We start from the raw sequence: 26,299 nt of genomic DNA, 5'->3' as shown, positions 1-26,299 counted from the left end.
ACTCTGAAACTCTGAGTCTAGTTCACTAGAGTCAAGGTCAGTGAGAAAGAAAAGATTGGTTTTTTCCTTGCAATTTGAAGTCACATCACCACTTAACTGGCAGGGGTATCTCCACCACTGTGACTTTTAAGTTTTCCTTAGGTGGCTTGGGATTACCAGCGATTCTGTTGCTGACCAATTATACAGTTGAAGCACTGATTAACATTTTAAAAAGGGGACAGCACCACAGCTGACTATGCAGAAGCCTGAAACGGCTTAGAATTTCCTCAATGAGGATGGGGACGAAGCAGGAGTGAGCTCCAAAGTTAGAGTCACTGGACCAAAACTCAGGGTGCACCACAGTCCATGGGCGGCCGGAATCTCACCAGCAGTTACTACAAAGTTAAACTGATTTGGCTTTTTATTTACTTTTTATTATCTTCATGTATTTATTGGATAGAGACAGTCAGAAATTGAAAGGGAAGGGGGAGGTAGGAAAAAAGGGGGGGAGGCAGACACTACAACACAGCTTCACCACTGGTGAAGCTTTTTCCCTGCAGGTGGGGCTGAGGGCTTGAACCTGGGTCCTTGTGCACTGTAGCATGTGCACTAAACCAGATGTGCCACCACCCGGCGCCACTTAAACTCATTTGTTAATAGCCAAGACTTCAAGGAAAGCAAAAGGAGAGAGGCGGAGTAGATTTTAAATAGTCAAAAGTCACCTGAGGTACTATGTCAATGTGCATAAACCATATCCCATCTGTAGCCACCTAGCAAACAGCACCGGAGCCCTCATTAGCATCTGAATCTGCCTTCAGATGTCTAGAGGAAGGCTGCAGGCACAGCAAGACTACTGCAGCCAGCTTATTCCAACAACCTGTGTGCGCAACTTTTCAGCCATCCTGAGCATCAGTTGCCGCAGATCCATCTGGTAGGCTGTCTACCAGAAGTCCTGATTCACTGCAAGTCTCCAGAGCAAAGAAGAAATAACTGAAGATATGTCCTTATAACCGCAAGAAATGTGAGCCCTCTTTGGCATGCAGCAGATGAATCCCAGCCTAGAGCACACAACACAGCTCAGAGCAGGATTCCTATGATGATGCCAAACTAGGGCAGACACCAACCCTTGCAAACTACAAGCCCTGGGTCTGATGGACAGAACTGGCTCCACCAAGCAGGCCAGGCTGTGTCCTCTGAGCCTTCACTCTGCCAGGTGAAGGGGCTGGGGACGAGGTATTGGGAGTCATAAGGGAGCCCCCAGCTCCCCACTGAAGGCCATGAATCACAAAGATATAGACTCACAGGATAAGATTTTTGTTTGTTTGTTTCCAGTTGTATCTCTTGTCACTTCTCTGCTTGCTTCTGTATCTAAGAAATTTGTTTAAATTTAAGTAATTTGTTTAAATGGGGATTAGAATCTTTTCTTGGATCCATTTGGCTACTATGATTTGTTATTTACTTAGGGTACTAAAGGTAAATTTTGGTGCTCTAATAGAAAAATCTTCCTAGGACTAGAGAGACAGAATAAGGTTATAACAAAGTAACTTTCATGCCTGACACTCCGAGCTCACAGGTTCAATAACCAGCACTACCATAAGCCAGGGCTAATCAGTGCTGTTAAAAAAAGGAAAAGAGATCGAAAAAGGAAAATCCTTCTAAAATGAGTTAATTTGTTTTGAAGTCTTTCATGTTCTGCAATCATAAAGGCAACCCATGCAGCATCTCTGGAAAAGCCACAAATATTACACTTTCTTATCACAAGCTAGACAGTCAGGTCAGAGAGGACGGGTCAGCTTTATTCAGCTATAATATCCCCACTGCCTGGCACATGGCAGATGATCAGTAGACAACTGCTGGCTGGCTGGCTGGCTGGCTGGCTGGCTGGGATAACGGATGGAATGGTAAATGAATGAATGAATCAAAGTTGGAAGAATGGTTTCACAGAGCATTCAGTTCTCAGAGCCCGATCTCTCTACTGTAAAAAACTCACCTGAACCATCGGGAATGGATCTCACAAATGTTGGCAACATCTTGACAGTGGCTGTTGGATTACTATCCCGGGAGAGGCCGTTCTCCATCTCCTTCTTGAAACGAGTCATGATATCTAACAGAGTCTCATCGGAGAGTCTCATGGCATAGAGATATTTGTCAATCTGAGGAGAGTGAAAAGGAAGGAAAAGTGAAGCCCAGGCTGACAAAGGCGATTTCAGCTCAATTCTGGTGGAGGACTGAGCTGGGTGAGGTACCTGCCTACCTAAGACAATCCAGTTCCCTTGGGCAGTGGAACACTAACTAGCTATCCAAGCTGGTGTAGTATCTAGTGATCGGTTGTTTGATTCATCCAATGACGAAGACATCTTCAAAGTCCCTCCCAATTCTAAAATGTTACACTTTGGAGCGTCATGTGACTTCTTCACCCTAGAGAGGTGGCCGGCTCATTCTCACAGGATGGCAGTGCCAAGACATTAAGAACAAGGCACCTGTGTAGTCCAGGAGATGGTGCAGAGGATAAAGTTTTACATACTCAAGTGTGAGGTCCTGAGTTTGATCTCTGGCAGTGCATATACCACAGTGATGTCTGGTTCTCATTCTCTCCCCCATCTCTCATTCACAAATAACTAAAATCTAAAAAGAAGGAGAACAAGGTATAGAACCCAGAGATAGCCACCTGGGTTCAAACTCAGTCCTATCATGTAAATGTCATGTGAAATTTAGCTGCCTCATCTAAAAAATTAAAAATAAAATAAAATCATCATCATCATCAGGACCTCAACTACGGATGCTGTAAAATAAAATTAGATGGGGGAGACAGCATAATGGTTCAATGGTTATGCATGAAGATTCTCATGCCTGAAGCTCTAAGGGGAAGGGTTCAATCCCCCACACTACCATAAGCCAGAGTTGGTCAAAGGGGGGGGGGGGGTGGAGATGGAGATGGAAAAGCTCTTGGACCAGAGAGGATGGTCACAGGTCAACAAACATCATTCAGTATGAAGACAGTGGTGCTGGTGCATTACCAAGAAGCATGTCATGACACCTATACGTATATAGGTGAACAGAGTGGCTGCAGTCTAAGCCTTCAGGGAGCATGGGTGTTCTCTGCGCCACAAGTTCATGAAGACTATAACCCCATGTCCTCAGAAACTATGGAGACAGCCCATGGAGGTCCCATGCCCATGTGCCAGGGCTAATGTGCCCATACTTGCAAATCAAACCACTCTTACCATTCAACATATTGACCCAACCTGCTCCTCATTCTGGATTCCCGATTCTCCTCATGATCCCAGGCTCCAGATAACCTCTGGGCCTCTGGGTTGACATGTTATTCTGCCATTTAGTCTCTTCCCATCTATTTTCTCAAAAAGGACTTACTGTGGCTTGGAATATAAAACAGACCTACTAGCTTTTGCCAAAATGAAGACCCCAAATCTCACCTGTTATATCCTTACTTTTAGGTTCCTGATTATTAAACCATTTGTTCTGCTTTAAATCTTAGTGCTTTTTCAGACACCAAGTTGCAGATGCTACCATGATGCCAACCTGACTTCCCTGGACAGGTAACCTCACCAATGCATCCTGGAACCCCACCTCCCCAGAGCCCCGCCCCACTAGGGAAAGATAGAGGCTGGGAGTATGGCTCAACCTGCCAGTGCCCATGTCCAATGGAGAAACAATTACAGAAGCCAGACCTTCCAACTTCTGCACCCCATAATGATCCTGGGTCCATGCTCCCAGAGGGATAAAGAATAGGAAAGCTTCAATTGAGGGGATGGGATACGGAAGTCTGATGGTGGGAACTATGTGGAATTATATCCTTCTAATCATATGGTCTTGTCAATCATTATTAAGTGAATAAAATTTAAAAAAAAGGGGGGGGAGAGTGGGCGGTAGCACACCAGTTAAGCACAAGGACCCATGAAAGGATCCCCGTTCGAGCCCCAGCTCCCCACCCATAGAGGGGTCACTTTGCAAGCTGTGAAGCAAGTCTGCAGCTGTCTATCTTTCTCTCCCCTTTTCTATCTTCCCCTCCTTTCTCAATTTCTCTCTATCCTATCCAACAACAACATCAGCAACAATGGAAAAAAGATGGCCACCAGGAGTAGTGGATTCGTAGTGCGGCCACTGAGCTCCAGCAATAACCTTAGAGGCAAAAAAAAAAAAAAAAAAGTACTCACTGGCTGCCTACTATCAGCCTGTCCCTGGGCTAGATACCTGTCCTCAAGGCATCCGCTGTCTCACCATTCATTCTGAGTATTACTCATTGGGTTTAGGAATCCCTATTAACCATGTGCCTGGACTTCTAGTTCATTCCTGAAAATCGTTCATGTGGGGGCTTTCCGTTTTCAGTCTACCTCCATCCCAAGTCATCCTGTACACCACTTCAACTGCAACCCTGCTTGATTCATTCAAAATCCTGCGATGCCTCCACATACCCAAGGCATCTGTACTCCATAGATGTGATTTCATGTTCACAGAGGTCTTGACCAAACCACTTCTACCCTTCCTGAGATGGTATGCGTTCTTACCTTCTCTTCCCAGATATCAAAATCTCACCTGCCCCTCATAGTTCAGTTATCATCTCATGCTGCAGACATCCGAGTCCCTCGGGCAAGATAGAAGCCCTCCTTCATTTTCCCAACTCTTGACATGGTTTAGTCCAATCAGACCTGATACTTCAACAAAGTCTGCTCTATCCACCTTGACTTCCCAGGGCCTCACAAGCAGCCTTGCACCAAGGAAGCTGGAGGACAGACAGGTTTTTGGAGGACAGACAGGTTTATGACCCAGGAGACTGGAAAGACCTGCAAACTGATTTGCTTCTGGAAAAATGGCATCTCATGTTCTTTTTCAGGGTGGCTGGAAAAGTCAGGATTCAAGGACATGGAGTCCTAGGTCACTGCTGCATATTTTGGCTCAGGGCAGCCTTCTGGCTCTGGCCTCCACATCTTATGTTCTCTCAGCCCCCCCACCCCCCAGCCTCCTGTCTCATGGGCAAATCAAGGCACTAGCAGGAATCTCCCATTGTCTTCTGTGACCGGAAACAGTCCTGTCCTCACCCCCAGTCTCTTCCACGACAACCACCTTTCCCTTTCCCCTTCCCCTATAGACCTGCTTCACCACTTTTGAAGTGACCCCCCCCCCCCCGCAGGTGGGAAGCCAGCCAGGGGTTCGAATGGGGATCCTTGTGCTTCATACTATGTGTGTTTAACTGGGTGAAAGTTGTTTTTGTTTTGTTTTGTACCAGAGCACTGCTCAACTCTGGCTTATGGTGAGGGTGTAGGGTAGGGCTGGAGGGATTGAACCTATGACTTCAGAGCCTTAGGCTCGAGTCTTTTCACACACACCGAGGTGTGAAGTTAGACAACACTGTATAGCAGTGGTATATCAATAAAATTTAATTGTAAAAAAAAAAAGTGAAATTCAATAAGTGCTGAATGCTAGATTAATACTTTGTAATTTCATTGTGGTTCACAGAACATCAGGTGCTTTTCACATCCAACTAAGTTATTTAAGCTTCAAAATGAGCCTGTCAGGGAGACACTGGGGGGAGAAATTATTTGTATTTTGTTTTCTTATCCACTGTGCCACCTCCGTGATCACACAACATAGATCTGTTGGCCTGGATATGGGCTGATCCAGGGAGAAGCTGACTCCCAGGGGCCCACTAGCTACCCAGCCTGGAAGGCACCTGGTGCAGAACTCAGCAGATCTGTGCAGACTATACTGTGGGCCTTACATTGGTCCAGGAAGGAGACACTCAGAATACTCCAGAGACCCAGAGCACCCAGCAACTGACTGAACAAGGGACTTCTTTCCCTTGATTCACACCAGCCCTGCCTGGCAGCTACGGAGCTCCCTCTGTCTACTTGGGAGGGTGATTAAGAATGGGCTCTGGTTATTATGTAGAGTATTGGGAAATGTTATGCATGTACAAACTATTGTTTTTTAACTGTTGACTATAAACCATAAATTCCCCCAACAATAAAGATATTTGAAAAATTTAACCACCAACAAATTAGGAAGATGTTGGCTGGTTCCAAATAAAGAACAAGTGAATGGACACAGGAAGGAAGGAAGGAAGGAAGGAAGGAAGGAAGGAAGGAAGGAAGGGAGGGAGGGAGGCTGTCAGGGAAAATCACTCCTGCCTATCTGCTCCAGAAGTCAGTGTGGCCACACTTGGTCAGAAAACTGGTACGAGAATGATTGCTATTTGCAGAAGGTCAGAAGATAGGGCCAGAAGCCAGCAGGGGAGAGACTGCAAAGAGGGACAGATCTCAAAAAGGTTGACTTCTGGCCTGTGGGGTTTTGCCCAAAGTTCTTTACCCTTTACTATTTCTGTCCCTTTCTCCATGGTATCCCCGGAGGGTTTCCTCTTCTTCCTCTGCTCTCTCTCACACACTCCCATTCCCACCATCCTCCCTCCCCCTTCTTCTAGGACACATCCTCCAAAACATTTCTGCTTTTCTGTTCTGGACAAACACTGGTGCACAAAGAATCCCTGCTCCCATCCAAAGCCCAACCCCACTTTCTGGTGATGGGAGTCATAACACCTCTTGCAGAAGCTGCAAGCTACAAGGCTAAGACTGTGGAATGTCTGTCCTAAGACAGAGGCTCCCAGGAGCTCATGACAGAAACCCCTACACCCTGGAGTGTTCACTCTCCTAGTGTCTGACAAGAACACAAGAGCATGCAGGACTCTGGCCTGCAGGCAAGGAAATGGGGGGAAGTTGTCAGGGTCCCAGATACCAAGTATCAAACTGCAGACTCTTGGCTAACTCTCTCTCCCCAAGAGGGTATCTTTCACCATCCCTGGAGGAAAGAACTTCTCTCAAGAGAGAGGACAGAAGCCAGGCTGTCTGCACAGGGCCAGCACTGACATCCCAATACTAAGCAAACATGTGCCCTGTATTGTTCCTCTGGCAGACCAAGGGAGTGTAGAAACCTCAGTAGTTCCAGAGGTGGAATGCAGCAGAAGCAGATGTCAGAAGAGAACATGGGGGCCAGGTGGTAGCACACCTGGTTAAGTGCACACACTACAGTGCCCAAGGATCTGGGTTCAAGCCCCTGGGCCCCACCTGCAGGGGGAAAGCTTCGTGAGTGATAAGATAGGGCTGCAGGTGTCTCTCTTGTCTCTTTCCCTCTCGATTCCCCCTCTCCTCTCAATTTCTCTCTGTCTGTATCCAATAAGAAAGAAAGAAAAGAAAAGGAAGGAAAACAGTCTCCAAGAGCCCTGGCTGAGAGCCATTTCCTGTGAAAGGAACCAGTGGTTCTGCAGAGGGCTCAACTCACACTCCCATGCCCAACCTCAGCCCCACCTCTTGCTCCCAAACACACACACACACACACACACATTTAAAAAAAAAGAAAAAAAATCAAGACTGGACTTGCCCAAGTGAACAGCCAGTCATGACAGGAGGCAATGAAGCCACTAGTGACCCAAGCACTCTGACCCCTGTGTGAGGGGACACCGCATGGAAGATTTTCCCTCAGTCTCTCTCCCCCACTCTGTTGTGTGAAGATTAAGACCAAGAGAGAGCAACAGGTATGACTGAAGCTGCTCACTGCAAGCCTTTAAAAATAACCTTCTGGCGCAGCAGAATAGCTTAATTGGAAAGTGTTCCTGCTTTGCCATGTGCCCAACCCAGGTCTGAGCCCAGCCCTCACTACTACACTGGAGGAAACTTGAGGGCTGTGGCATCTTTTCCTCTGTCTCTTTCTAGCTGAAAAGAAAAAAAAAGTTGGCCTAGAGCAGTAAGTTCCTGGTAACAATAATAACAATACGCACACACACACCTACCTACCTAAGCAAGTCATAAGGCTTGCAGTAAAGATGTTAAGGTCTCTTATGGAAGACAGCAATTTCGACATCAGATGCATTTCTCTTTCTTAATGAGACTGACCCAGAAAAGAATGGGTCCTGATGGTTGTTAAGGTAATTTTTTTTTAATATTTATTTTCCCTCTAGTTACCCTTGTTGTTTTATTGTTGTAGTTATTGTTGTTGTTATTGATATCATTGTTGTTGGATAGGACAGAGAGAAATGGAGAAAGGAGGGGAAGACAGAGAGGGGGAGAGAAAGATAGACACCTGCAGACCTGATTCACCACTTGTGAAGCGACTGCCCTGCAGGTGGGGAGCCGGGGGCTCGAACCGGGATCCTTAAGCCGGTCCTTGCGCTTTGCACCATGTGCGCTTAAGCTGCTGTGCCACCACCCGGCTCCCTGTTAATGTGATTTTAATAACAGTTCACACTTGCAGAAGGCTCTACCTTCCATACACTGGACCTTTACCACTTAGAAGTCACAGAGAGATGAAAAGAGACCATGGAGGCCAGGTGCCAGCATGCACTGAGTGCTTAGTATGCAAGTCCCCTTTCTCTCAGCACAACACAGTGAAGGAACACTGGGGAATCTTTTTAGCCTTTGATTATTCCTTTAGGTGTGAGGAATTATGACTTCTGCCCAACTCCTACGGGCAGGATAATTTAACCAGGTAGGTTGGATGTTCACCAACACGTGAAAATGCTGTCTATACAAAGTACTGGGGGCATTCGGCCTGATGTGTGAACACACCCACAGGGCAGATGGAGAGATATCCTGACTTGACTGACAGCACTGCCCCATGTGTGTTCCTCAGGGAACTAGGCAGAGTCCTGTGGAATAACTTAAATATAGCTTGTAAGCATGAATCTAAAAGGCAGTTCCCAGAGGAAATAAGTGGAGCTCAAGCTTCAGAGGAGAAAGTGTTTATGATGTGACTGTTTTCATAAAATGAAAGTCCCTGTATAGATAGCATGTTTGTTCAGGTAGGAAAACTTACCTAAAAGCATGTGTGCAAATGTGTGTGTATGTGTGTATGTATGTATCTGTCTGTCTAACTGAGGGGGGAGAGACAGACAGACACAGACTGTGGTACTTCACAGTTTACAGTGTGGTGGGGAGAGCTGGGCTCAAGTCTGTCTCTTACATGGCAAAGCAGCATGCTATTAAAGTGAGTTATTTTGATAGCCCCAAAGCATTAAATTCTATTAGTAGTAGTTTCTCTGGAAAGTTTGAGGGGAACAAAAGACAGACAGACTAAAAAAAAAAAAAAACAACTTTTGCATATTTTCAAATAATGTGTATATTACTTATTGTTGTTATAACTCACAGTTTTTATTGTTGCTGTAGGGACACTGCTCTAGCCCAGCTTTTACAGACAGAAAGAGACAGAAGCAGAGAGACAGAAAGGGAAAGACACCCAGGCATACAAATTGAAGCCAGGCTTAAACCTAGGTGGGCATGCATGACAAAGCAAACACCCTCCCAAGTGAGTTATCTTGTTAGTTTTTTTTTTTTTTAAAGTTAATTAAACAGTATGTATGTCTATTATAGGAGAAATTTGCCAGAATCTTCCCTTTTCTTGGTTTCAGACATTATCACCACCTCCCTTTAATTTTCTCTTCTATAAAAATGGTTCATTAGCATAGGGTTGGTTATCATTGCATTTCTCTAGGTATCTGGGTAAAAGGCATTAGGGACATGTAATGTTGAGCCAGAGGGGCAGAATTGTGGGTAGCATGCCTTTTGATCACAGAAAAAAGATGCCTTGGTTTTTTTTTTTCCCAACAGTCCAGTAGATGGATGAAGGAAATATTTGATGCTCACTCTGTTCTGGACAACTTATTAAGGTCCCACTAGTTCTCTGAGGTGAAAATTACTGCCATTTTTCCTTTGCCTTTTTTTTTTTTTTTTTTTTTTTTAACCAGAGCACTGCTGGGCTCTGGCTTATGGTGATGCAGCAGATAGAACTGGGAGTTTGGAGCCTCAGCTATGAGAGTCTATTTGCATAACCATTTATGCTATCTATCCCCTCCCAATTATTACCATCTTTTTTTTTTTTTAAAGCAAAACTCAGAGAAGGCAAGTAACTTGCCCAAAGCCAAACAAGTAATACATTGCAGGTTTTAGATTTGAACCCAGTTGTCTTCTTGTATGATCCTGTGTTCTTCTGGCTTTGTGAGAAAGAATGGAAATGCTTATAAAGTCCAAAATTGGGCAGGGGAGACAGCTTGATGGCTGTGATCAGGCTCAACTCCATGTCGCACCGGAAATCAGAGTTGAGTAATGCTGTGGTAAAAAAACGAGCAAAAACAAACCCCCCTCCAAAATGAGGGGTTAGAAGACCTTGACTCTAATCTTAGTTGCTTAAATGATGCTTAAAGCCAGTGTGGCTTTGCCTCAGTCAAGTGCTTCAAGTTCCTCTACAGTAACTTTGAGATAATGATTCTTTCCTGCCTCCTTCACTGACCCCTCTGGCCACTGAGGAAACTGTAGTAAATACCAAGATCCCTGCTTCCTAGTCCTGTGTTCCTGCCTCAGTACCTTTCTTGCTCAGCCCAAAGCCAGAAGCTTCTTGGAGCAAGAGATGTGAACACAGGTGTCTTTTTTTTTTTAATTTATTTATTGGGGAATTATTTTTTTTATTTCTTTACTGGGGAATTAATGTTTTACATTCAACAGTAAATACAATAGTTTGTACATGCATAACATTCCCAGTTTTCCACATAACAATACAACCCCCACCAGGTCCTTTGTCATCCTTTTTGGACCTGTACTCTCCCCCACCCACCCCAGAGTCTTTTACTTTGGTGGATACGCCAACTCCAGTTCACAAGTGGCTTTTATGCCACAGCTCTATCTGTTCTAGGAGCAGCATGGCTCCCTCGTCTTGCAGAAGCATGCCAGCCCGGTGTGATTTTCTTAGGAGGCTGCATGCCTCCCTTCCACTAGCTATAAACTGTCTGATCTGCTCATTTCCCCTCTTGCACAATCCTGGGAAGAAAATATTAGACTTAATATTAGACTACAGTAAGCCCAAAGGCCTGGGCCCAACAAGTCCCTCACTGTGGCGAGTGCCAGCAACACCCTCTTCCTGGACCCTGGCAGCATGCTAGCTCCTCTTCCTGCCTCCCTGGAGTCCCTCAAGCTGCCTACTGCTTCCCCCTCAGCTGTCAGTGAACCTGTTTCTGTTCTGCTCTGGGCAGTTGCTCCCTGAGCAGGAAGGGAGTTGCCCGCAAAAGGAGACATTTTTGGACCTTGTGTGTTCCCTACAGGAACCATCTATTCCCAGCACTGCGCTGCTTCCCTCAGGCAGCCCTGAACCCTGACAGTGCCTCTGGCACCCCCACCCACTATGTTTCCTCTCAGCTATGCTTGCTTGGCCTCTAGAGAGCCTCTCAGTGCCACTGTTTCCTCCTCTCAAAGCCCCGCTCTAAAACTCACCTCCTCTGAAGGGCATGCCATGATCTGCCCCACCCAACACTGGTTGTTCCTCTCCTCAGCATCCCCCCGGCCGGTTGGTGTACACTATGGAGGATTAACGTGCCCCACTGGATACATAGCAGTGTGAGAGTCTTCTTCCCAGGAGCTGTAGCAACATTGGCAAGCTCTATGCCTCCGGCTAGGCTGTGAGTACCAGGAGGGCAGGAGCCATGCTTTCCAGACTCACTAGATGATGGTACTGCTGGGCGGGAAGGCCTCTAGTGACGCCTAGTCTGGGAGGTCTCAGGAGGGCTTGGGAGCTCAGATAAGAGCCAGAGACTCTTCCCCGAATGGCCCAGCCCTTCTCTAGCACCAACCCCTACTGTGGCCTCATGGCAGCCTACATGGACCCAATGTACAACAGCCTCTTTCTGAGGTAAAAGTTCCAGGTGTTCTCCAGCAGCACTTCCCTCCCCCTCACAACATGTATATCAACACGAAAGCCCTAAGAATCAGTATTATCTGATATTCAAGCTTCCCAAGGACTGCCAAACACCAGAAGATTACCAGAGAAATGTGTTAGGGAAAGTAAGTCCCACTTACTTTCTAAGAGAAGACTGTGTATACAAACATTTCCAAAACAAAAAACAAAAACAGGATTCATTCAGCATGTTAAACCACTGGAAGGGGGAGATTCCCTTTCCCTGGTCTCTTGCTCAAGGTGTAAGCATAGCTCTCAGTGTTTGATCTCGTTTCATTTCTGCTTCTGGACTGTTTGCTCCATTTTCACTGAGCATGGACGGAGGGTCCAGTAAAGCACCGTCCAACAGGACTGTTTGTTCACAAGTCAGGAGGAAAACAGGACCCCTAAGCTGATGAGGAAACCAAGGTGTTGCAGTCAGTGTGTGCGAGGCCCAAGCTGGGCACGTCAGCCAGCCCTGACCCAGTCTGCATATCTTCGGGGGACAGAGTATCAATCCCGTTTGACACAGGAGGGACCAGAGGGCCTGCAGTCACATAAAAGGCCCCAGGTCCCCAGCAGCCAGTCTGATGACTTCAAGCTCACTGCAAATTCCTCCTGTGAGGAGGGCAGTGCAAGGTCCTGGGGTCATAATCAAGGTCTTCTTGGTGACCTTGGCACTCACAAATACCCATTCCCTGACTGAGCTTGCACTGTCACAATGAACTAGCTAAAAATAAAGGAGGCACCAGGTACCTCCAGGGAAACAGAACAGACCTGGAATGTGGCTGGGCAAGAATGACAGGCTGAATTCTCAGCCTCGCTGCACCTCCCTAGTGGTTGACAGGCTGGGCAGAGGCCAGCCTGCAGACTCAGTTCCAGAAGGAAGAGAGAATCCAAACCAGGAAAGACAGTTTGGGGGCTGGGCAGTGGTGCACCCAGTAAAGCACACATGTTACCATACACAAGGACCTAGGTTCCAGTCCCCGGTCCCCACCTGCAGGGAAGAAAGTGGAAGAACAAAAAAAAATAAAATAAAAAATAAAAAAATAAAAAAAAGAAAGTGGAAGAACAGTGCTACAGGTATCTTTCTTTCTTTCCTCCTCCCCCTGAAAGAAAAAGTATATAGCCACTGGGTATGGTGGAATGACCATGCAGGCACTGAACCCCAGTGCTGACTCTAGTGGAAAAAAAAAAAAAAAAGTTTTGCTTTCACTAACAGACAACCAAGCCCTAGTGTGAGCACTGCTTATCCTATAGAAGGGTGAGGAGATCTAGCCAGAAGTCAAAAGAACTCATCTCTCCCCACAACCCAGCCACCCTGACTCCACTCTGAAGTCTTGAGCAAGTCAGCAAGTCACTTCCATCAGTAAAACAGCAGCAGTGAAAGGTCACCTGCTTCACCCAGAGTGCCCCACTAGGCCCCTCAGATGCCCACACTGAGCATGCACACAGCGCTGTCCACCTTCCGATTAGAGAACAGACATTTCTACACTCATGCTCTAACTGGACACACAGGCTGACAGTAGTGAGCAGAAAGCATCTATCTCTTCTGAGAGATAACAAAAAAAGAAAAAAGAACTGAGGACTGGGCCAGGTAGTGGTACAACTGGTTGAGCACACGTTACTATGTGCAAGGAGCCAGGTTCAAGGCCCCCAGACACCACCTGCAGGGGAAAGTGTCAGATGAGTAGAAGCAGTGCTGTAACTGTCTGTCTCTGTCTCTCTCTCTCTCTCTCCCTCTCTCCCTCCTCTCTCCCCTCTCTATTTTTCTCTGTATTATCGAAAGAGAGAAACAGAAGCCTAGAAAGCTTACTGTCCATCTAACAACACTATTCAGGCTGGAAAAATCCTTTAGAGATATGGACTCCAGCCCCCTGCTCTGAAAGATGTGGTGTGAGCACTGAGGCCCAAGGAAGGATGCCCAGGAGTTTAATGCTTGAATTACAAAGTACCTCTAGCCAAACTTCTGAGTCATCAGGAATATACTCCAAGCTACATATACAAACAAATTTCCTGGTGACCACATTTTTTTAAGAAACAGGTGGGCTAGGGAAATAGCATAATGGTTATGCAAAACAATTTTCAAGTCTGAGGCTCCAAAGTCCCAGGTCTATAGAGCCCCACTTCCCCAGAGCTCTGCCCCACTAGGGAAAGAGAAAGACAGGCTGGGAGTATGGATCGACCTGCCAATGCCCATGTTCAGCAAGAAGCAATTACAGAAGCCAGACGTTCCACCTTCTGCACCCCATAATGACCCCGGGTCCATGCTCCCAGAGGGATAAAGAATAGAAAAGCTATCAGGGGAGGGGATAGGATACAGAGTACTGGTGATGGGAATCATGTGGAACTGTACCCCTCTTATCCTATGGTCTTGTCAGTGTTTCCATTTCATAAATAAAAATTATTTTTAAAATGTCTCTGGTCCAATGTTTAGCACCACCATAAACCAGAGCTGAGCAATGCTCCGGTAAAACATGAAAACAATTAAATCAAAAATAAATAAACATGAAGATAATTAAATCAAAAATAAATAATCAAAATGATACTCATTTTGATAATTTTTTTTCTTTTTTTTTTTTATTTAAGAAAGGATTAATTAACAAAACCATAGGGTAGGAGGGGTACAACTCCACACAATTCCCACCACCCAATCTCCATATCCCACCCCCTCCCCCGATAGCTTATTTAGTCCATTATATACAAAATGTGATCCCCATGTTATCAGTATTTTAAAAATTGTTAATAAACAACTTTTAAAGATTTTATTTATTAATGAGAAAGAGAGAGAGACAGAGAGAGAGAACCAGCTGTCACTCTGGTACATGTACTGCCGGGGATTGAACTCAGGACCTCACGCTTGAGAGTCCAGTGCTTTATCCACTACACCACCTCCCAGACCACATTAATGAACAATTTTAAACAGCTTTTTTCATACAAAGTCTTTGAAACCCTACATGTGCTGTCCACATATATTTTTGTTTGTTGGGTTTTTTTTCTTTTTCTTTTTTTACCAGAGCACTGCCTGCTATGGCTTGTGGTGATGTGGGGGATTGAGCATCTGGCATGACAGTCTCTTTGCATAACCAATATGCTATCGCAAGCTTCCCTACGTGTACTTTAGATTAAATACGTCTAAAATCAGGCTTGCCTCATTCCAGACACTCAACAGCCTCATGTGACTGGTGGCTACTTTCAGGCACGGGGCAGCTCTGGAGATCCCTCCCTGTCCCACTCTGGGTGTCTTGGTCTCTACAGCAGGCTGCTGTAACTCGCTGCTTTGAAGCCCTGGACAGCAGCCTTGGCTCTTCATGCATGGTCAGAACTACCCCAATCACCAGGCAGGCCTGCACCCCACCCCCTGTCCTGATGCTTCCTGGCCACCAACATCACACCAATCCCACTTTCTTAGCCTCTCTTGCAATAAATATAAGATGCAGGAAGAAATACCTAGATCCAACTTTGCTGGGTATCAAGCACATGAAAGTATTATGAAAATGGCATGGGGCTTTGCCAAGACTAAGTGGTATCCCTACACAATGGTGGCCTGCAGTCCCCGGTTCCAATCACCCCATCCACCTACAGAGGGTCCAGCAGGCATAAGAGCCACCAGAGAAATAAATGAGAACAGACTGAATAACATAGCTGCAGGCAGTTTCCAGGTGTCCATCAACAAAACCAGCTGACAGTGTAGCCAGACAGAGGCTGGGAGAGGATGCTGGAACAACCTGGAGGGTAAGTCTTAGAGGGTGCAGTAGAGGGTCTTCTTACAGGTGAAGCATTGTGTTCCCTGGGAAAGCAAACAAAAATGGGAGAGAGAAAGAGAGAGGGGGAGGGAGAGAGAGAGAAGTGGAAAGGACATGGGAAGAAATTTGAAAAGCAGAGACAAACCATAACATTGCATTATAAGTTACTTAACTGGACCAGTTTCCGTCCCAAGTGGAGGGTGTTGGTCAACACCGAGCACAAGGGCCAGTGAAAGGGGAGGGAGGGAGGGGAAATGGACAAGCATATGGCCCAGTGCCATGTTGGAGAGGAATGGGGAATCTGCAGGGGATTCCTGGGTCTGTTCTGTGCTCCCCACCTGCTACCTCTTTTCTTGCTTGGATCTGTTTCCTAAACAGCAAAATGAAAGAGCCAGGAGTGATGTGGGCGAAAGACACAGTTCTGAGTCAGAGGACCTAGCTGGGTTTCTGTCCCTTTCACTTATGCTCTGCATGGTACTTAGCAAGTCCCTTCACTTGGGGACTTCAGTTTCCTTGTTTCTAAACTGAAGCTTTCCTCAAGGTGGCTAAAAGCAAGGGTTCTCCCAACAATTCCACTCCTACACAAGTACCTGAGGTGGACAAGGAAAATGTGTACACCAATGTTGCAGTGTATTGATGGAAACTGCCCATCAATAGATAAATGTATAAATAAACTAGGGCACTGGAACAAGAGAACATTCTTCATCAATATGAAGGAATGAGGGAGGAAGTCGGGCGGTAGCGCAGCGGGTTAAGCGCCCGTGGCGCAAAGTGCAAGGACCGGCCTTTAGGGATCCCAATTTGAACTCCTGGCTTCTCACCTGCAGGGGAGTCGCTTCACAGGCAGTGAAGCAGGTCTGCAGGTGTCTGTCTTTCTTTCTCCCTCTCTGTCTTCCCCTCCTCTCTCCATTTCTCTGTCCTATCCAACAATGACAAAATCAATAACAACAACAACTACTAAAATAAGTATATATAAAAGAAGGAATGAGGGAATCTGGCAGCAGCACAGTGGGTTAAGCGTACATGGTGTGAAGTACAAGGACCAGTGTAAGGATCCCAGTTTGAGCCCCCGGCTTGCACCTGCAGAGTAGTTACTTCACAAGTGGTGAAGCAGGTCTGCAGGTGTTTTATCTTTCTCTCCCCATCTCTGTCTTCCCCTCCTCTCTCCATTTCTCTCTGTCCTATCCAACAATGACTACATCAATAACAATAATAACTAGAACAATAAAACAACAAGGGCAACAAAAGAGAATAAATATAAGAAAGAATGAAGTATTGATCAATGCTACAACATAGATGGAACTTTAAGATATTGTGCTTAGGAGACAGACACAAAAGTTCACTTAATGTTTGGTCATACTAATATGATGTCTAGAAGAGATAATTCTATTTTAGATGAGAGCAGGCGTGTTCAGAGTGGTATGGGTATAGATGAGATAATTCTATTTTAAAAAGGAAAAAGATAGGGATCCAAGAAGGATTCAGAGCACCTAATGGAGGTTGTATTGTTATATGGGAATCTGGGGAATGTTATGCATGTACAAACTATTGTACTTACTGTTGAATGTAAAACATTAATTCCCCAATAAAAAAAAATAGTACTAAAAAAAAAAAGTAGAGAGAGAGAGAGGAAGAAAGGAAGATAGATTAGTAGATGCTAGGAGCTGAGTGGTGATGCACCTATTAATCACAGACATCACAGTGTTCTAGGACCCAGGTTCAAGGCCCTGGACCCCACCTGTAGGGGGAAAGCTTCACAAATGGTGAAGCAGGGCTGCAGGTGTCTCTTTGTCTCCCTCTCTCTCTCTATCTTCACCCTTTCTCTCAATTTCTGGCTGTCTCTACCTTATAAATAAATAAAGATATTTTAAAAAGAAAAGAAAGAAGCAAGCAAGCTACTTTAAAAAAAAAAGAATGGAAAGTGACTACTCACTGGATATCACGGCATCTTTGGGGAGTGATGAGAACATTCTAGAATTAAGATGGTGATGGTGATGGTTACACAACCCTGTGAATGCACTAAAGACCACTGAAGAGTACACTTTAAAAATGGTAGTTTTAAAACCAGAAGATGGTTCATCTGGTAGAGTGCATGCCTTACCATGTACAAGCCCCTGGGCTTGAGCCCCAACACCACATAGGAGCACCACAGCACCAGGGGAAGTTACACAGATATCTCTCCCTCTACCTGTGTATGTGTCTCCCTGAAATGAAAACACATGGGAGAAATGCAATTTTGCATGCACAAGGCTCTAGTGCCATAAAAATAAAAATATAATGGTGATGGCTAGGCGGTGGCACAGTTGGCTGAGTGCACATGCTACCATGTGCAAAGACCTGGCTTCAAACCCCTGGTCCCCATTTGTAGGGGGAAAGCTTCCCAAGCGGCAAAGTAGTGCTGTAGGTGTCTATCTCCCCTTTTCCTCTCAATTTCTCAGTCTCTATAACATAAAGTTAAGAATAAAAGATAGGGGCCAGATGTTGGCACACCTGGTCAAGTGCACACATTACAGTGCACAAGGACTCAGGTTCAAGGCCCTGGCCCTCACCTGCAGGAGGAAAGCTTCACAAGTGGTGATGCAGGGCTGCAGGTGTCTCTCTGTCTCTTCTCCTCCCTCTCTCCCTCTCCCCTCTCAATTTCTCTGTCTCTACCCAATAATATATAAGTAAATAATATTTATAAAAAAGATAATGGCAAGCTTTATGAGATGTAAATCATATTTTGTTTTTTTTAAGGCGGGGACTCATGCTATCAACCTGCTAAGTCTGAAATGGACTCTTCTGTTTACTATGTGAGCCTCAGGCTCTTCATCCAAAAGTGAGGATCATAACGGCACCCACCTAAAGGGGTGTTGTGGGGACTAAACAACATACCTGGGTATCTGAAAGTGTGATAAGCAACCAATGGCTTCGGTTAATATTATTAGACCAAAGTAAGGGAAGAAAAGAGAAAAAAGAACATGCCCCTAATCATGTAAGATCCACCCTAGACAGTGCACCTTTCTTGTAAGCTACCCTCGAGATCTCAGGTCTGTGAGCCTGGACCTTGTGATCAGCCACGGAATCAGATGAACGTGATCCGACATTTTCTGCCCGGGACTGCTGGCTCAGTTTCTGTTTGCAAAGGACTGGGCTGCAGACTTCGCATTTCACCTTCCCAGCACTAGAACACAGCCTCCCTCTCCTTTTACAGAAGATGGTCTAAGAAAGGCTATTATCCTCAAACAGAGGTGGGCACGATTAGGTCAGAACCACAAAGGAAGAGAGAGGGTGTGAGGGCAAAGCACGTATGTGTGCTTTAATTCCCTGAAAGGCTTAATGGAGTCAGTCCAGCTAGAGCACAAGGGCAAGACATTCCTCATCAGCCTTTCTCTGCACCTGCACCCCTCCAGGGCACTGTGCGAATGTTTTAGCAGAGGCAGTCAATGAAGCCAGTGCTGCTCATAATGAGACCTGTCAACTTCACTCAGCAATACTCTGCAAAGAGGGCTCTGCTTGATAAAGCTAGGAATGCCGAATTTTAAATTAAGCACGAATGCTTGAATGGGAATGGAAATCTTTAACATTATCTACTAAAACCTTAAAAATCTGACCGTGCCAATAGCTGGCATGGGACAACAGGAAACTGGTATGGGAGTCACAACCACCATGAGCCAGGGATTCCAAGTTGGTAAACTCCACCTTGCAATTCCAGCCTGAGATACATAGCCTGGTGTCTACGAAAACTTGCCTGTGTGCTGAAGATGTGCACAGGAAAGTTTACTGCGGCACAGCTCATAACTGGAGAGATTAGAAACCCGAACGGCTAAATAGAGAAAAGCTAATTGATTGTGGTGTAGCTCCTAGATGTGAGAGCATATAGCAATTCATACATAACACAGAAACACATGGATCAGTATGGGGAAATTCCAAATCTGAAATACAGAATGTTAAGCTAAAAAAAAAAAAAAAAAAAGTATATAAAGTATAGCAACATTTACAAAAGGATCAAATTCTATAAAGTGATACTGCTTATAGATACATGATATGTACGAGATATAAAAATACCCATGAAAATGATAAACACTAAATTTAAGACAGAAGTTTGGGTTGAAGACTAGCACAGGAGTTTTAATTATGCCTGCAATGTAACTGTGATTATCTGTTACTTCTCAAGTAGTAGATATACAGGTACCTGTTATGTTAACCTTAAGATTTTATTTAATCCAGGATGGGGGTGGATCGCATAATGGTTATGCAAAGAGACTCTCATGCCTGAGGCTCCAAAGTCCCAGGTTCAATCCCCCGCACCACCATAAACCAGAGCTGAGCAGTGCTCTGGTTAAAAATAAAAAAATAGGGTGGAGGGTAGATATAGCATAATGGTTATGCAAACAGACTCTCATGCCTGAGGCTTCAAAGTCCCAGGCTCAATCCCCCGCACCACCATAAGCCAGAGCTGAGCAGTGCTCTGGTAAAAAAAAAAAAAAGAAAGAAAGAAAGAAAGAAAGAAAGAAAGAAAGAAAGAAAGAAAGAAAAGAAATAGAGTAAAATACAAAGAAATGGAAGAACATCCCCTGTCCATGGTTTGGGAAAATAAACAATATATAAAGTCAATGCAATTCCTATTAAAATCCCAAGGACATATTTCAAAGAAATTTAACATATTATTCAAAAACCTGTGTGGAACTTTAAAAAACAATGAAAAGCAAAAAAAAAGCAAATAAAAAAATAATAAAGTAAAATAAAATATATATACATATATTTTAATCCACCTCAAAATATTTCATAAAGACTATGAATTGATTTACAGAGAGAATGGTTAAAACACAGATTCTAAGGTAAATCATTAAAAATCAACAAAGATGGTTTTCAGCACCTGGAGAAAAGAAGCAAAAGAAACAGGTCGCTGGGTCTCATTCAAGATCTTAAGAACTTGGGAAAGTCGCATGTTGCCTGGACTTTCTACGATCAGTAGAATAGCTCTCCTGGACAGTGCGCTGCTCTGCCATGTGAACGTGGGGGAGACCCATGTTCAAGCCTGGGCCCCACTGCATTGAAGGAAGCATCAGTGCTCTGGTCTCTACCACTCTCTCCCTGCCTCCTTTCTGCCTTTAGTGTATGTGTGTGTGTGTGTCAGAAAAAAAAGGAGAGAAAGAAGAGAAAAAGAAAAAAGAACAGTCCTTATTTCTAAATGGGGAATAAAATCTCCCTCTGCTGCACACAAAGCAGGAAGCAGGAGGCCAAGGAAGGAGCTTTGAGGAGGGAGCTACTATGGGGAGCTCAGAAAAAGCACTTCCTGTCCTGACAATTTCACTGAGGATTTGGAAGGCAGTTATGCTCACTACTCAGGTTACTGAAAGGTCCAATGACAGCATTCATCTCTCTCCTTCTTTCTCCCTCTCTCTCACACATATATACATATTCCTACATCATGCATGTCTGTATACTTGTACATCTTGTTAGACAGATGAATGTGTATGTGTGTGTGATAAACATCTGATGAGACACCCATGAAGTATTCGGGAATGCTCAGAGATAACTACTACAAAGAAAAACTATCCCCTTGACCCTGTCAAAGCACCTGTATAATATTCTCGTTTGTACCCCTAGAGCCTGGCTATAAATAATTCCGAATTAGCAGTTTCCCACACAAGATTTGTTCACCGGTCCATACAAGTTCTCCCAGCATTTTACCCAACAACAACAAAGATTTACCCTCAGAAAAGAAAGGGTATAGGGAGATAGCATAATGGTTAAGTAAAAGGATTTTAAGCCTGAGGCTCTGAAGCCCCAGGTTCATAGCTGCACAAAGCTCTGTGTTTTTAAAAACCGTTGTTATTGTTAGTACACCAGGAGAAGAGGGACTGTTTCTGCCTGGCTTGTAGTTCTCACCCCAGCCTAACACACTACTCTGCACATAATAAAGGAGTCCCCATGATTAGATTTTTTTTATTTTATCATTTTTATGTATTTATGTCTTTATTTATTTTTGTGAAGGTCCGAGTCAACAAGAAGGTGCTAGCAGTGTCTCACCAGGACTTCTCCCTGGCTGAGGAGATGCGAAACTGCCTCTCTGCCCTGTGACTCTCAGGCATGCTCAGCGCCCATTCTCATGGCTAATTTTACCAGGATGGAATCCTTGACAGCAGACGCATGCGAAGACAGCACTCATCATGCCAAGTCCGCTTTTCTAAGGGAACACTGCCCATGCTGTCTCCAGAAAACAGGAGGGACGTGGGCAAAGCATGCAGCAAGGCCAGATGTGAAAGTCCCCCACACCCACCCACTTCTCTAGTTTATTTCCTCACGACAGTCCCAAATTATCACACCAAATGAAGTGCTGGGGATCCTCTGGGGGGAGAATTCCCAGAAGGATCCAAAGTAGAGAGGCTTAGGATCATGAAACGAAGATTCACCAAGGAGTAAGGCTGTAGGACAAATGGTACCTGTTCTGTTCACCTGATGAGAAATTCTTAAGGTCATAGGGACCCCACTCAGAAAACTCACTATGCCTTGTCCAGTATTATGAAAACTAGACGAAAGGAAGCCTCATCTTTCACTTGAGGTCAAATTCTGACCTTGCTGGGCCCATCTTACTTCCCTAAACAAACAGAGCAATGTGTAGTTCTTCACCCTCCTCCAGCTCTCAAGAGCTAGAACAAGTGGAAGGTGCTGGAGAGAGGCGTGTTAAAAGTTATGTGGAGGTAAAAGACCCAGCCTCAAGATGCAAAATTAGCAAATGTCTGGGTCTCTGATGAATGGGAACTTTTCACATGCAGGTGTGACTTTCCCTTCCAAAACCACTAAAAGAGTGATAGGAAAAATGTCTGTCTGGGGCTTCATTCAGTCCAATGCCCAAACACCCTTTTCAGAGTACCCCATTAGTCAATACTACAGACAGTCTGGAAAGTGGGACTCCTTTCCAGACAGCTAGACACCAGGTCTATTTCAACTCAGGATATTCATGAGGCTGAATTACTAATGGGTCTCACTGGCAATGAAGAGAGAAATTATACCCTTTTCAGGCTCAGTTTGGTATCCTGACCAATCCTAAAAACCTCCCCTGGCACCACTCCAGCTTTCTTCTTTCTACTCCCAGGCTAGAGGGCAAAAAGATAGATGCAGATTAGCCTGAGGATGGTGGGCTGTCTTGGGAGCTCTGGAGGCTGCCTGGGGACTGACAGCTGAATCATCATGGCTGCTAACTCCGGAAGGACTGAGGGTGCTGTCCTCATGGTCCCAGTCAGGTCAGGTGGGGCCCAGAACCATGGAGGAGCAGGGCTTAGAGTCCTGCACCCCTACCAAGTCTGCCCTACAATAAGTGGCTGGTAGGAAGGGCTCATCTCTACTAAAGCCTGAGTCCTGGCAGAACACCACCACCCCTTGTGTACAGGGAATGGACGTGCCACCTAGGGCCAAGAGAATTCTTGTCTCTATGCCTTCTGAGGACCACACCCACGAATGACAGTGCCATAGTCCATCATGCAGCCCAAAGGGATCCCTGGCAGGAATCTCCACTCCCCTCTCCCAAAAAGGGGGGGGCTGCATAAAGTCTTCTTGGTGATATGCAAGAAAACCATATTTTTAAAATAATCTCTTGTACCAACAGTATTTTCTGATGGAAGCTTAGGCCTCAAGGCCCTTCCTGAGCAAGACCCAGAGGAGAGTGTAGAGGGAGTGTGAAAATCCCAGTCCTGGATCCCTGCTTCCCCAGAGCCCTGCCCCACTAGGGAAAGAGAGAGACAGGCTGGGAGTGTGGATGGACCTGTCAACGCCCATGTTCAGCAGGGAAGCAATTACAGAAGCCAGACCTTCCACCTTCTGCATCCCACAATGACCTTGGGTCCATGCTCCCAGAGGGTTAAAGAATAGGAAAGCTATCAGGGGAGGGGATGGAATACAGAGTTCTGGTGGTGGGAACTGTGAAGTTGTACCCCTCTTATCCTATGGTTTAGTCAATGTTTCCTTTTTATAAATAAAAAGTTAAATTAAAAAAAAAAATCCCAGTCGTAAAAAAGCAATTTGAATCAACTGATACAGAAGTCACATTCTTAAGTAGTAGTTATACACCTACGGGAGCAAGTGGATACAATGTGGGTGGGCAAAAGTGAGTCAGGACACCTGGGGGAATGGAGGGCTCCAGGGCCACACGATACCTACTGCCTGATAAGGCTGGCTCTGCTGAGTGCAGTTCGAACCTTAACCCAACTCAGCCCCTGGAGGCCACACAGGTGGTGATGGTGGGTGTGTGTGTACACTGGAGGTTTATAGAGTCATCTGGTTCCCCATCCCAGTGGTAGGCTACCTTGAGCTACTTAGTAGCTTCCTGCACCACCTACAGGAAGAGGTCAGTAAACTCATGCACGACTGAGTAGTCCAGTTGTGGAAAAGGAAGTTACCTTAATGATACACAATACCATTAAAGAAAGTTCAGGCAATTCACATACTGAACAGCTCCCTGGTAAGCTCAGAGGTCAGAAACAAGACCCAGGACCACTCACTGATAGTTCGACAGGGTCCCACAGTTGACAACTCCAAAGTTATTGTTGATCAAAGCCGTAATGGACCTCAGCAGACTCCAGGTCTGTCTCCTAACTACTCCTACTCTGTTCCCCACTCATTGCAGGATCCAAGCTGTACCCCTCCACTCTTAAGTCTCAGCCTCGCTCTCAGCTGATTTCCAAGAAGGGCTTCAGTTCATGTTCTCAGCAGAGGTGGGTGGTGCCTTGTCTCACTCCAGGCTATGCCACTCGGCTAAATCCAGGGTGACCTTGAGTTGGGTGGCCTCTGCACACCTGTTTCCCTTGTGCCAGTGGAGGTGTCATCGTACATGGTTAGGAAGAGACTGAACCTCCTCTTCCTCCACCTGTGGCTTGCAGAGTAGAAAACCCATATTTATCACTCCTGCCTCTCGCCTGTATGTATCACTCGTTTGAACTCCAAAGTCAGACTGACTTTGCTCATCCATCCAAGTGTACGGCCATCCCAGTTTACCTTGTAACAGCCAGCTGGTGCCAGCAATAGCCAGTATATTACAGCAAATAGCCAGTTTACTCCAGCAGTAAGTAATCTTAGTAGGGTGTGTGAGGGTCGGGAGCCTATGCCGAGCAGGGTACTGGTAAAATAGGTCTCCTCTACAGCCTAGACTATTCCTTAAAGACAGGCTGGCACAGCTGGCATACGGGAGAAAAACTTTAAGAGCTACTACCAGAATCGCCGGCAGCAGACAGTATTTTGCTAGACAGCTGTAAAAGCCAACAACACCTTTAAGGTACACACACATCACATGCAGCCATGTCGAGACCTCATCAGACTCAAATCCCCAGCCTCTCATTCGAGCTGGGGCGCGGGGGTGGGGGGGTGGCTGGAAATCACAGTTCAAGAGAGTGATCACGTAGAAAAATAACAACGACCCAAAAAAAAAAAAAAAAAACAATTCCATTCAGACGTGCCGCTCCAGACCTGAGGCCTATGAGCAAAGTTTCCGGTGGCCTCGGCGCCCCTCCCGGTTCCGGGAAGCCAAGCGGGGTCACGCCGTCTTCAGATTAAGGTCCCCAGATTAAGCAGCAGCCGCCACGACCGTGAGAGGCGGGCGGGTGACGGCTTCTCCCAGGCACCCGGCGCCGTAGGTCGGGAACCCCAAATACGGGATGTCTGGGCTGCGGCCAGCGCTCGCCTCCCAGCATCTCCGCCCGCGGCTTCTCCGCCCGCGGCTCCTCCGCCCACGCCGCCCGCACCCTTGTGATCAGGCCCGCAGGCGGGCGCGAGCGCTCGTAGCCTCCACCCCGCATGGCCCGGGGGCGGGAGGACGCATCTGACACCACAGCCTTGTCAAGGACACTGCAGCAAACACCCCAGTCGCGGGGTCTTCTCCCTCCCACCACCTCCAAACAGTACAAAAGCAGGGTGAAAAATTCAAGGGGCGACGCCTCTCCCCCCTCCCAGCAGCTGGACCCCGGGCGGGAGGGTGGAGGGGGGGGCGGCTGGGCAGCGGAGGATGGAGGCGGCGGCGGCGAGTGGATGCGGGGCTGCAACTCGAGGCGGGGCGGCGGCTCACCTTTTTGACCTGGTCATCCTTGAGCTCGGTGAAGTAATAGGCCAAGAGCTGCGCGGCGATCATACTGGCGGTCGGGGGATGTGGGGCGTCTGCAGCCGAAGCGAGCAGTGGTGCTGCGGCTGCTGATCAGCGGCTCCTTCTTCTTCTCCTCCTCCTCCTCCTCCTCCTCCCCCGGCTCCGCCCCCACAGCCTGGGGCGCGGTCGCGGCTCGCGCGCTCCCGGAGTCCGCGCTCCCGGCCGGGAAGCTGCCCGCCCACCTCGTCCGCGCCCATTGGCTGCCGCGCGCGTCTGCGGCGCTGGGCGAGGGGCGCGGCGGCCGCTCCTTCCCCGGGCGCGGAGGGGGAGCGCAGCGCCGCGTTGCGGCTGCCGCCGGCACGTCCCCCACGTAGGGAATTGGCGCGGGGCCCCGGGGCTTGCGCGCCCGCCGTCTCGTACCGGGGCGCCGGTGCAAGCATCGTGCTGCTCGGCGGGGAAGAGCGCAAGCCGGGCGAGGCAGCTTAGCATGGAGGCGGCCCCCTTTCTGGGGAACCAGGGGTCGTCCCGGGAGCTCCTGGATGGGGCGCCCACGGGAGCGGGCTTGCAGAAGTGGGCGTGGAAAGCGAGCTGAGCCTGTGCGGGAGGAAACCGGGTGACGACGCAGGGGTTTGCATCGGGGACCCCGGGAGCGAGAGCGGGACCCGCTTAGGGTTCCCCGCCAGAAATGCATCGCCCAGTCCGGGCCCGCAGCTTCTGGGCGGCTCCCCCTCCCGCTGGCTCGGCCCAGACTCCCCGCGGGCGGATTTGCATTGCTGAACCACGGGCGGCCCCAGCCTCCAGCTCCGGCCGCTCCGGG

At 46.9% G+C, this 26,299-nt stretch overlaps 1 protein-coding gene across 1 annotated transcript in view; it reads right to left on the bottom strand.

The window, feature by feature from the left end:
* The window catches only part of HK1 (hexokinase 1), a 69,648-nt gene extending 44,057 nt beyond the window's left edge, over positions 1-25,591 (bottom strand). The window contains exons 1-2 of the mRNA XM_060197177.1: positions 25,468-25,591; positions 1,970-2,132 (exon numbers count right to left, since the gene is read on the bottom strand). Of these exons, the coding sequence (XP_060053160.1) occupies positions 1,970-2,132; positions 25,468-25,530 (226 nt within the window). The 5' untranslated portion in view covers positions 25,531-25,591. The remainder of the gene's footprint in view (positions 1-1,969; positions 2,133-25,467) is intronic.
* Between the last annotated feature and the right edge of the window lie 708 nt (positions 25,592-26,299).

Source organism: Erinaceus europaeus, chromosome 1 (assembly GCF_950295315.1).
Source record: "Erinaceus europaeus chromosome 1, mEriEur2.1, whole genome shotgun sequence".
NCBI lineage: Eukaryota > Metazoa > Chordata > Mammalia > Eulipotyphla > Erinaceidae > Erinaceus > Erinaceus europaeus.
Note: the sequence above shows the minus strand (reverse complement) of the source record. Positions and strands in the feature narration are given on the sequence as shown.